The following is a 12,914-nucleotide window of genomic DNA, read 5'->3' on the forward strand; positions in this document are numbered from 1 at the left end:
TTGATCTGTGTTGAGGGATATTGTGAGGGTGAATTTGAGGCAGGAGATCAGCCATCATTATATTGAATGGCAGAGCATGCCCAAGACGCCATATTATTGTCTTCTGTTCCTGTTTCTTAGGTCCTTATGATTTTCTCCAAGTTCCTTCATGTTGCTTAGGAACAGGAAGAGCCTTTCAGTCCCTCAAGCCTATTTTACCTACCCTTACCAAGCCTATTTTACAAGTGGTTGTACTGTATCTTGTCCAGCTGTACATCCCAGGTTGCCATCCCATGTCCTTTGCTCGGAATACTTATTCTCATCACCCCTACTCCTTTACTGTTCACCATTGAGGTTGGTCCTTCAGTCATTGCACCCTTTCCCCTTGCAATTTCCACATCTTTCAAAAACCACCTATTTTTCTTTCACAGATTTCCCATCTGCTTAGTCTCCATTCCCATTGGAGAATACTCTGAGAAGCATGTGCGGAACAGTGAGAGCATGGGACCACTTGAATGGCTGTTTCAAGCACAGAAGCAAAGGGTTGATTGACCCCTTTCTGTGATGTAAAATACTGTGATAAGTTGATGTAGCTATAAATTATTCCACATCTATGTTGCCCTTTGTTGTACTTCATTATTTGAATCCCCTCTTCTTAGTTGTTAACTCACTTTCAGTGAAGTGTGGTAGGTATTCACTTGTCAATCTCCATTCAGTGTAGGGAAGTGTTCACTCTGTCCCTGAACAATGCAGGGGAGACTTCACTGTGTACAGTGGAGGGGAGTGTTCACTACTTGTATAGTGTAGAAGAGTGTTTACTCTTGGGGTGTTCCCTGGCTGTGTCCAGGTTGTGGGGGAGCATTCTCTTTTTTCTGTACAGTGTGGGGTAGCGGTGGGGAGGCATTCCTTTCTTCTGTACAGTTGGGTGTGGGAAGGGCATTCTCTCTGTCTGATGTGAGCAATCTTTCCGCTTGTACAGTGCGGAGTGTTGGGGCATACTGGTATTTGCACTGTAGAGTGTGGGGAGGCATTCACTGTCTTTGCTCTCTGGATTTCAGGTGCGGCGGTGCTCCGTGTTCCACTCCTTTATGGCAAGGTTGAGAAGCTGGAGGAAAGTTCAGCCACTGCGCTATTTGGAAAAGTGCAGTGCCACAGCGTAGTGGCCTGCATAGACCACTGGCAGCAACAATTTCCCACACACGTCGATGATGTAGCCAGAGTGTGCAGGCAGTTATCAGAGCGTAGAATACAGGTACGCATAGTGGATGCAGTCCATTGGCAGCAGCAACCTACACCTCAAACTTGACAAACCCTTTTAATTTTGTGTTATTATCCAGCAGTGTGGCTTTTCTTATTCCTCGCAACAAATGCTCACCTCTGTAATGCACAGGGTGACCAACCATCTTGGGTTTTCTGGGACCGCCAGTAATTTGGCCTTCTGTCCCATGTCATCTCTTCCCGGGATGCATGTTGTCCTGGAATTCATCTGTCGCTCCATTCTTTGTGTTGCGCCTGTGTCAGCCCTAGAAGTACCATGTCTTGTGCTCAGGGCTTACCAGTGCTTGTCGGAAGGAATGTTCTACTGAGCTTGCAATGAGTTGCGCTGCCATGGTGGTAGTACCTGCTCTCAAGCTTCTCTATTCACTGAGAGTTGGTCACCCTGGCATGCAGCTCCTCCAACACTTTTTTCTTATTGGTTGCTCTGAATTGATGTAAGACCATATAATTCTCAGTTATTGGTCCTTTAATATGTGCACTACCTCAAACACTGTTCCTTTACTGTTGCTGGGTCAAGATCCTGGAACTCCCTCCTGAACAGTACTGGGTGAACCTACAACACATGGACTGCAGTGGTTCAAGAAGATGGTTCACAACCTCACCTCATGGGCAATATAAATGCTGGCCCAGCCAGCGATGTCCACATCTCGTTAAAAGAATATTAAAAAAAAACATGTTTCTGTTCCTCCTTTTTTCCTCTCTCATTTCCTCTTTCCCCACCCACTCCTTTTTTAAAAAAATTATTCATAGATTGAAAGTGAGAGTGACAAGGCCAGCATTTATTGCCCACCTTAAATTGACCCCGCAAAGGTAGTGTGGTAAGCTGCCTTATTAACTTCAGAGTGTCTTGTTAGAGCAGTTGGGACTCTACCACATTGCTCAGGATCTGGAATCACCTATAGGCTCGGCTAGGTAAAGACATTAGATTTCCTTTCTCAAAGGATGATCTTTTACAGCAATCCAGTAGTATGATACAAGTTTTTTATTCCAGATTTAAAAAAGTTTAAATTCACCATCTGCTGTGGTGGGATTTGAACTCATGTTTCTAGATCATTAGTCGAGTCTTCTTGATTACTAGTCCAGTAACATAACCACTGACTTTTCACCCACTCATTCTCACTCGTGTACTCTTCCCTGCCACCAAAGAGGTTGGCTCACTTCTGAGGTGAGTGTGTCCTGAGTTCTTGAACAGTTCCAGCATTAATGTAGTTTGATAAAAAATTGACCTTGTTGCTGAATTATTATCTTCCATGAAGCAGTTCTAGATCGTTTGATTTAAGTGCTTTTAATCGTTCTCCTCCATTTAGAATTTTTTGCTGTTATTTGCCCCTTAACAGGACCCATCGATCAACGGAGTTTTCCACTGGTCTGGGAATGAACGAATGACCAAATACGAGATGGCTTGCATAATGTCAGACATCTTCAACTTGCCAAGCAACCATCTGCGGCCAGTAAGTACCAGTGATTACTGCTTGAAGCTTTATCCTTCGGTGGTAATCTCGCTATGGAGCTTGATTCTTTAAACCCATGTGCTGCTGCAGTCTGTGTACTGAAATGCAACTCGATTTGGTTTAGTGCCTGGTCACCCAGTGTGGTTCTGCTCCTTGCTGGTGAGGATTAGTCCCAGGTCTGACTACCCGCCCCCAACCCCCAGCAAGATCTCAGCTCAGTTTGCTGACCACGGCTGAAATGTTGACAGTGAAGCCTCGAATGATCTGTGTCTCTCTGTGACAGGGAGGGGAGACACCAGGCAGTGATTGCTGTTGGGAAATGTGATTCTGTGGATATCGAGGTATTTCAAACAGGCCAAGCTATTATTTTTCTCAATTTTTTTTTCTTAAAAATTGAAAATACCGCATGATAGATTATCTGTCCTTTCCTCTTTATTGGTGCTACCTGACGACCTGTGTGTTTCCAGCATTTTATCTGTCTATTGAAATCCTGGAGCTCTGTGTGAACAGACATCATAGGAAAGACATGGTTGGCTCATCAGTAACTGTAATGACGATTCGACCATCGTCCATATGGAGTCTGAGTGCCAGTGTTAGCGGAGGGTGTCTAGAATTGATGAAAAATGAGCCTCTATTTCTGGCAGGAGTGAGGTCCAGACATTTTCATCCATTACATATGACATCCCGAGAGAAGGCCCATACTGCCGCTTGGGGCTCTGCTTATTTGTATTGAAACAAAGTAGTATTTTGAACACCAGATAGCTTAAAATTGGGTGAGTTGGTGTGATGATGACATAACTGGAATAGTGATCCAGTGCATGTAAGGTCAATTCCCACCTTTTCTATAAGGCATTCCATCATGGTTGTTGGGTCAAAGCCCTTATCTAACAGCAGATTTTAGCAGCAGTTACTGCCATCATCGCACAGGTGTTTGGAAGGGGTAAACAGATGTTTGAATTGGGCTGGAACTGGCAGATTGCTCACCTTGGTTCTACTTTTATGTGATGGTGGATTTTTAAAAAAAAAACCCTTCATGCAGTACCAGTTCAAGAAAGCGGTTTGTCATTACCTTCTCTAGGGATGGGGAATAAATGGCGTCCTTGCCAGCAGTGCCCTCAACCTGCGAATTAATTTAAAAATAGCTTCATGGTCACTTGTTATCAGATTGTCGCAAACCTCAGTTGGTCCAGTAATGTCCTTTTAATGAAGAAACTTTGCTATCCTTACAAACCTATTGAGCAGCACAGGTAAGATGGTGCATTTTGGTAGGAAGGATAAGGGGAGAGTAGTCACATACTGCTTGGAATATGAGAGTCTTTATGGGGTGGAGGACCAGAGGGATCTTAGGATACAGATACACAAATCACTAAATGTTGAATGCAGGTTAATTTTTTTTTTAAAAGGCAAGCCAAGAATTGAGATGATATACTTATTAGGGAAACCTGAACAGGCGCTTCAAAAAAGCAAAGGCTAAGGGATAACAAGAAAAAGGTCTTTAAGGTTATGAAAGGGTCTAACATGTTTTGACATTGACAAGATATTTCTAATTGAAAGCAAGACCCAAATTAGGGATCATAACATAGTCACTAATAAATTCAAGAGAGACCTCTTTACATGGAGAGTGGTTAGAATGTAGAACTCATTACCACAAGGAGGGATTGAGGCGGCTTCCTTGCTGCATTTAAGGGGAAGCTAGCTAAATTCATGAAGGAGAATGAAATAGGAGATGCTGAGAAGATTGGATGAAGAGCGACGGTAGGAAACTCTTGTGGAGCATAAACACCATGGACAACAAAAACAAAAATAGCTGGAAAAGCTCAGCAGGTCTGACAGCATCTGCAGAGAGGAACACAGTTAATGTTTCGAGTCCGTATGACTCTTCATCAGAACATGTATGGACAAGTTGGGCTGAATGTCCTGTTTTTGTGCTGTACTCTGACTTCACTGTGGCACCCTTGTGCTGCTCCCACAGGTTAGCTTAAAGTAGTTTTTTGGATTTACCTTTGCCATGCCAATTACTAACTTGTGCACTCCAGTAGGTCTCCTCATGGGAACTTTCTTTGCAGTCCGATGTACCTGTTTCTCTAATCACTTCCCCGTTTCTCCAACACCAGCCATCAGACTCATGCTGTCGTTCCTCCGTACTTTTTACCACCAGGCATTAAACCTGTGGTTCTTCCTGATCTGCCTCTAGTGCTCAATGTCTTCCTTATGGCATAGTGACTTGGACTGGACGCTGTTTGAGACTGGTCAGACCACGTCCAGTAAGTGTGCTCAAGTCAGACAGATTTTGGCCAGAAGGAGCAACTCGAGCTAGATCAGACTACCCCTAACCCGAAAGCAAACCTCAACTGCTGCCATGGTTCCGTCAATAAAACAGTCGACGTTTATTTTTTAAATTATTCTATTGTAAAGTACTTTGGGGCATCCTGTGGTCTTTGGGGTGGTCTATAAATGCAAGTTTTTTTTAAATTTGCACCTGGATAGTACACTGGGTGACTAGGATTACATTAGAGTTAAGGGGGTAGATCATGTTCCGTCTTCAAAGCTATAATAGTTTCTCCTGGTGGCTGAAAGTTAATACTGTACAGCAGGGATTCTCAACCCTTTTGTTTCAGAGGCACCCCCCCCCAACTGTATTCTAAAAGTTCCATGGACCCCTGTAACTAAACAAGTTTTTCTCTCTGTGGAAACACACTCTCAGCATGGCTTCTACCAGCCATGGTGCTATCTGAGTACTGCAGAAAATCATTGACCACCCAGCCCATCACTCTCCCTCTTTTTCTCTCCACATGAGCCCCATTCATCTGACCTTTTATATTACTCCCTCTTCCCATCTTCCCCCTCTCCACCTCCCCGCCTCTGTCTTCCTCTTTCCCCCCAACCCCGGCTCTCTGCTTGGTCCTGGTTCTCTGCATTTTTGAGAGCCTCCTCCTTGTCCCCTCCTTCGCCAACATTCTTGTACCTAATAAACACGCATCTGCAATGAAAATGGTGGGCGTTGGGGGGGGGTGGCGGAAACAAAACCTTTACTGAGGCTTGTCTGACGTTTTTCCTCCCAAATTTCTCAGTAGAGTAAAGATTGCTTTATTGCTGCTGACTCCAGGATGATCTGGAAAGTTGGTATCCTAGCTGGAGGCTGACCACTGGGTGTGCATAATCAGGCCTGCCAGTGATGTCCTCCTTGGTAAAGCAAGACTGAGAACACGCAAGGTATGGGTTTGCAGGTGAAGAATATATTAACCATACTACAGTGTGACTCAACACTTTGAAAACAGTAAGCGAGACAATTGGAGGAAGGGGGAAATAGACAGTGTAGAATATTGAAATGAGTTTGCAGACAGTAGGTCCCAATGTTGACACATTGTGCTTTTTTCCCTCTGCAAAGAGAGTGACTCACTGACCCCAGCAGCCCCTTTCCTCATGCAGCTGTTGCCTTTTATTTTGCCGCCCCTCTTGATTGATGGTCCCGATCACATGGATGGCAAAAGAATTAAAATCTGAAACCAAAACAGAGGAGGTATGCACGTGGAGCTGCTGTTGGCTGACTTCAGTGGCTGCGGGATACTTGAGCTGAATGGGTAATGGTGGCTGCTGGCGATGTGTGACAGAGTGAGGACTCAGGAGCAAGGGGTGAACAAACAGCCTGAGGGAGGATGAAACAACATCCTATGCAGCCTGACGTTTAGGCAAATGTTGGGAGTGGGGGTGAAACAAGATATTCAGTGGGACCTGCAAGTAAGTGGAGAATGGAGAGCTCCGGTCAGGATATCTATGCTAAGCCAGCAATGACTGCTGCCTCTTCCTTCTCGATGAGCAAGGACCTGGACTCATTGGCAGTTGCTGCTATCATCTCAGATGTTTGGAAGGGGTTAAACAGAGGCTTGAATTGGTTGCTCAACTCGATCCCCCTTTTAGACAGCGGTGAATTTTTAAAATTTGATTTTTAATAAAATCTCGAACGTTATTTATAACGGACCTTTTGCATCTTCAGAGGAGTATAAAGCAAAATTTGGCATGTAAGAGGATATTACTGCCTTACGGCAGATAGCCAAAAGCTTGACCAAAGAGATAAGACAATCCTTAAAACCTAAGGAAAGAGAAGTGCAGATGTTTAGGAAGGGAATTCCAAAGTTTAGGACCTTAGTAGCTGAAGGCAGCCATCAAATGGTGGAGCAGTTAAAATTGGAGTTGCTCATGAGGCCAGAAATAGATGAGCAAAACTATCTTGGAGGATTGTCAGGCTGGAGGAGGTTAGAGATGGGGAGGAGCGGGACATGAAAGGAATTAAAAATAAGCATGAAAATTTTAAAATCAAGGCATTGCTTAATCACGAGTCGGTGTAGACCAGTGAACAGAGGGGTGATGGACAAACGAGATTTAATTTAAACTAGGACACGAGCAGCAGAGTTTACAGAGCGAAGATTGTAGGAGGCCAGTTGGGAGTGTGTTACGTTAGTCCAGTTCAGAAATAACAAAGGTATGAATGAGCTGAGGCGGGGCAGAGTAGGTGATGTTTTGGAGGTGAAAATAGGCAGTTTTGATTGTGGCTGTGAGATCAGAAGCTAAACTTGGGGTCAAGTATGCCACTGAGGTTGCATGAATAGTCTGGTTCACCCTCGGGCAGTTGCCAGGATGAGGGATGGGGTTTTTGATAGGATGGAAGACAATGGCTTTGATATTCCCAATATTTATTTAATTGGAGGAAATTTCCAAGGACTTCTTGAAACATTTTAGGGGTTTTGTGGATCCCTTGTTGAGAACCCCTGGCATATTACACAATTGAAGTAATGAACGCCTTACATTTTCATTCTGAGGAAAGGAGGAGATATAATTTTCTTTTCAAATTACAGTATCTATCTCTGCCCTTTAGCTGATATTCATTTCATTCTATAGTGATTCCAGTCACACAGGCTACACATCTGGACAACTCCACAACCGTGGTGTTGGTGCTCTGAAGACCTGGTTTTCACCACTGTCTGAGTTTGTTTGCTGATAAAAGTGACATGTTGAAGTTTTTCGTCTTGCAATCGAGGACACTTGCAAGAATATCAGTATAAGGGGAAAAGGACAACTTATACTGTATGTGAGGAGAGTGCTGATTGATTGACAAGTAGACCCTGGTAGAGGCGTTGCTATGGAGTATGCACCAATGATGGTTGACAGTTACCTGTCAAGCATTGTTTGAAATTTAAACTAGGCAGCTTGACCCTGATTGGTCAAGGCATTGCCCTGAGGAATGAGTCAGTGAATGGCTGTCACTTATTTTGTTTCGCTGAAACGGGTGCAATGTGTATGCATGTTCTTCCTGTCTGCAAAGCACAGGGCCCTGTGTATTAATATATGTAGCTTCCAGTACACACAAATGCACCACACTGCGAGCCCAACTGACTCTCTTAAATTGGTTGTCAGTGTAATTCTTAGCACATTGGATAACATTTGCTAAATAACCCTCAATCATGGAATCACATCTAATGTTGGACACTTGAGTTTTGCAATCATGGGCTGGTTGGATTCAGTCTGTACCTTGCCTGTTGCGAACAGTGCTGGGACGTGCTGTTTGATACGATCCGCCAGTCTTCGGGACATACAGCCTGCATATCCACCATTACACTGGCACTGAAATTCATATACCATTCATATACTATAAGTTGTTTTCCCTTTTTATATTGGTGTTCTTGCGAGCGTCCTGATGATTGCAAGACGAAATGCTTCAACGTGTCTTTTTTTTTTCAACGATACTCAAGTTCTGTCCTACCAAACAGCTCACTGTCTGAGTTGTTAAACTGGAGCCTGGGTTGCAACTTTGTGGGGCATCAGGGTTCCAGGGTATAGTCACACCTCCTTAGGTTAAGTAGAGCTTTAGCGTTGGTCAATGGGCAGGAAAAAGGGTGTGACTGCAAGTCAGGCAGGTATGGAGATCCAAGATGTGGTGATGGAAGAGCCTCAGCCCTTGTCTTTAACCGACAGGCATGAGGTACTTGTTATCTGTGTGGATGAGAGCAAGGATTGTGGGGTGGATGGACAAGGTGGCCATAGAACCATGGTACAGGAGGCTATTCAATTGGGGGGAGTGAAAAGGAATGTGGTAGTGATAGGGGGCAGTTTAGTTAGTGGGATAGATACTGTTCTGTGCAACCATGACCAGGGGTTCTGAAGGTTGTGTTGCCTGCTTGGTGCCAGGGTTAAGGATGTCTCTTTGTGGCTGGAAGCGAACTTGGAGGGGGGGGGGGGGGGGGGGGGGGGGGGGGGGATCCAGTTGTCATGGTCCATAGAACCATAGAAAAGTTACAGCACAAAAGGAGGCCATTCGGCCCATCTTGTCCATGCCAGCCCGAGGACACCCAGGTGCCCTTTCTAATCCCACTTTCCTGCACCTGGCCCATAGCCCTGCGGCTTACAGCACTTAAGGTGCAGATCCCTTTTTAAAAGACCTTAAAGTTTCTGCCTCTACCACCAACTTGGGCGGCGAATTCCAGACACCCACTACCCCTGCGTGAAAACGTTCTTCCTCATGTTCCCCCTACACCTTCTGCCACTTATCTTGAATCTATGTCCCCTGGTTCTAGAATTCTACAAGGGAAACAATTTTATCCTGTCAACTCTATCTATTCCCCTCACAATTTTATACACCTCAATCAAGTCACCTCTCAGCCTTCTTTATTCTAAGGAAAATAACCCCAACCTATCCAATCTCTCCTCGTAGCTACACTTTTCTAACCTGGCAACATTCTTGTAAATCTCCTCTGCACTCTGTCCAGAGCTATTACGTCCTTCCTGTAATGTGGTGACCAGAACTGCACACAATACTCCAGTTGTGGTCCCACGAGTGTTTTATACAATTCCAGCCTTATATCCTTACTTTTATATTCTATACCTCTGCCAGTGAAGGAGAGCATTCCATATGCCTTCTTTACAACCTTGTCTACTTGAACTGCCGCCTTCAGGGACCTGTGTACTTGTACGCCAAGATCTCTCACTTCATCTACCCCTCTTAGTATATTCCCATTTATTTTGTAATCCCTGTAACTGTTTGACCTCCCTAAATGTATGACCTCACACTTTCCTATGTTAAAATCCATCTGCTACTTTACTGCCCACTCCACCAACCCATTTATATCGTTTTGGAGATTATGGCTATCCTCTACACCATCCACTACTTGGCCAATCTTTGTGTCATCTGCAAATTTCCCAATCGTGCCCCCCACGTTCACGTCCAAATCGTTAATATGTAAACAAACAGCAAGGGTCCCAACACTGAGACCTTGTCAAATGCCTTGCTAAAATTCATGTACGCAACATCCACTGTTCATCAACCCTTCTTGTCACTTCCTCAAAGAATTTAATCAAATTTGTGAGGCAAAACTTTCCTTTAACAAATCCATGCTGACCATCCCTGACTTGTCCATGCCTTTCCACATGACAGTTAATCCTATCTCTCAGGATTGATTCTACTAATTTGCTCACCACCGCTGTAAGACTAATTGGCCTATAATAGTTTGGCATTTCCTTTGATCCCTTTTTTAAACAATTGAATAACTTTTGCATTTCTCCAGTCCTCCGGTACCTCCCCTGTATCTAATGAAGATTGGAAAATCATCCTCAGAGCATCTGCTATCTCCTCCCTGACTTCCTTCAGCAGCCTTGGAAACAATCCATCTGGCCCTGGTGACTTATCAACTTTCAAGGATTTCAACCCTTCAAGTACTTCCTCTCTCTTTATGACTATCCCACCCAATATCTCGCAGTGTTCCTCCTGGACTACCATATCTACATCCTCCCTTTACTTTGTAAACACGGAGACAAAATATTCATTCAAAACCCTTCCCACATCCTCTGCATCTACACACAAGTTTCCATCTTCATCTCTGATAGGTCCCACTTTTTCCTTAACTAACCTTTTGGCATTAATGTATTGGTAAAACATCTTTGGGTTATCTTTAACTTTACTTGCTAATCTTTTTTCATGTCCTCTCTTTGAATTTCTTATTTCCTTTTTTACTTCGTCCCTGCACTTCCTATATTCGCCTAGGCTATCTGCAGTGCTTAGTTCTTTGTGACTATCGTACACTTTCTTTTTCTGTTTGATCTTCCCTTGTATTCCTCTAGACAACCAGGAGGGTCTAGATTTGGCAGTACCGCTCTTATTTTTGTCGGGGACATGTCCACTTTGTACAATTAGGATCTTGCTTTTTAGTGCTTCCTACTGGTTTTCCACTGTTTTATCCTCCAGCAGTGCTGCCAAGTCCCTTCGCGTTTTCTGCAAAATTTGCCTTCCCCCAGTTGAAAACTTTTACTCCTGCCTTATCTCTGTCCTTTTCCATGGTAATGCTAAATCTAACTGAATTATGATCACTGTCCCCGATCTGGTCGCCAACTGTCACTTCACCCACTTGCCCTTCTTCATTCCCCAAGACTAGGTCTAGAATTGCATCTCCTCTCATTGCGTTTGTCACTAATTGGTTGAAAAAATTTTCCTGGATACACTGCATGAATGTTTCTCCCTCAGTGCCCCTTATATTGTTTGAATCCCAGTTGATAATAGGATAGTTGAAGTCTGCTACTATTATTGCCCTCTTGTTCTTATAAGAAGAAATTTGCTGACATATTTGTTCTTCTATCTCCCTTTCATTATTTGGGGGTCTGTTTCTTCGTGTCTCCCAGCAGCCCAAAGGCCACTAAACCCTAAGATAAAAGCAAAAAACTGCGGATGCTGGAAATCCAAAACAAAAACAGAAATACCTGGAAAAACTCAGCAGGTCTGGCAGCATCTGCAGAGAGGAACACAGTTAACATTTCGAGTCTGAATGACCCTTCAACAGAACTAAGTAAAAATAGAAGAGAGGTGAAATATAAGCTGGTTTAAGGGGGTGGGTGGAGAAGTAGAGCTGGATAGAGGGCCTGTGATAGGTGGCGATAACCAAAAGATGTCACAGACAAAAGGACAAAGGTGTTGAAGGTGGTGATATTATCTGAGGAATGTGCTAATTAAGGGTAGAAAGCAGGACAAGCAAAGTACAGCTAGCCCTTGTGGAGGTGGGGTAGGGGGGTGAAGGAATCGAAAAAGGCTAAAAGGTAGAGATAAAACAATGGATGGAAATACATTTAAAAATAATGGAAATAGGTGGGAAAAGAAAAATCTATAAAAATTATTGGGGGGAAAAGGGGTGGGGGGGGGGGGGGGGGATCGGAAAGAGGGTGGGGATGGAGGAGAGAGTTCATGACCTAAAGTTGTTGAATTCAATATTCAGTCCGGAAGGCTGTAAAGTGCCTAGTCGGAAGATGAGGTGCTGTTCCTCCAGTTTGCGTTGAGCTTCACTGGAACAATGCAGCAGGCCAAGGACAGACATGTGGGCATGAGAGCAGGGTGGAGTGTTGAAATGGCAAGCAGCAGGGAGGTCTGGGTAATGCTTGCGGACAGACCGAAGGTGTTCCGCAAAGCGGTCACCCAGTCTACGTTTGGTCTCTCCAATGTAGAGGAAACCACATTGGGAGTAACGAATGCAGTAGACTAAATTGAAGGAAGTGGAAGTGAAATGCTGCTTTACTTGAAAGGAGTGTTTGGGCCCTTGGACGGTGAGGAGAGGGTAAGTAAAGGGGCAGGTGTTGCACCTTCTACGGTTGCATGGGAAGGTGCCGTGGGAGTGGGTTGAGCTTTAGGAGCTGATAGAGGAGTGGACCAGGGTGTCCCGGAAGGAACGATCCCTGCGGAATGCCGCCAGTTGGGGGGGGGGGGTGAAGGGAAGATGTGTTTGGTGGTGGCATCATGCTGGAGTTGGCGGAAATGGCAGAGGATGATCATCCTTTAAACCCTCCTTCCAGCTCATCGCTGTGTACTGGAGGATTATTGTTGAATATGAATTGACATTATCTGTTAAGATTGTAACTCTCCAGCATTGGTTAGCCTGCTGCAGGTCCAGTCAAGACCAAACCAGACTCTGATGAAACAAGTTGGTGTCTGATTATTTTTGCCCACCTCTCTGTTCTCCCAACTGCTTGCCTTCCTCTAATGAATTTTGGCCATAAACAGAGTGGTGCAAGTGATAGTCAACACCAGTTTGTTTTTTTAGTTTAAAAAATGCTTAGAGTTCAAACATTGGAACTTCACTCAGCTAACTGTAAATACAGAAGTTAGCAATTCCACTTCCCCATCTCTAGTGTTGGTGGACATAAAATGAAATCGAACTGCGGAGTGAAAATATCCCC

The 12,914-nt window shown here is 44.3% G+C and overlaps 1 protein-coding gene across 1 annotated transcript in view; it reads left to right on the plus strand.

Annotated features, from left to right (window-relative positions):
* Positions 1–12,914, plus strand: part of mat2b (methionine adenosyltransferase II, beta) — a 39,760-nt gene that overhangs the window by 22,604 nt on the left and 4,242 nt on the right. Inside the window, exons 5-6 of the mRNA XM_041193606.1 lie at positions 1,038–1,231; positions 2,595–2,708. Of these exons, the coding sequence (XP_041049540.1) occupies positions 1,038–1,231; positions 2,595–2,708 (308 nt within the window). The remainder of the gene's footprint in view (positions 1–1,037; positions 1,232–2,594; positions 2,709–12,914) is intronic.

The sequence above is a fragment of the Carcharodon carcharias genome, chromosome 8 (genome assembly GCF_017639515.1).
Source record: "Carcharodon carcharias isolate sCarCar2 chromosome 8, sCarCar2.pri, whole genome shotgun sequence".
NCBI lineage: Eukaryota > Metazoa > Chordata > Chondrichthyes > Lamniformes > Lamnidae > Carcharodon > Carcharodon carcharias.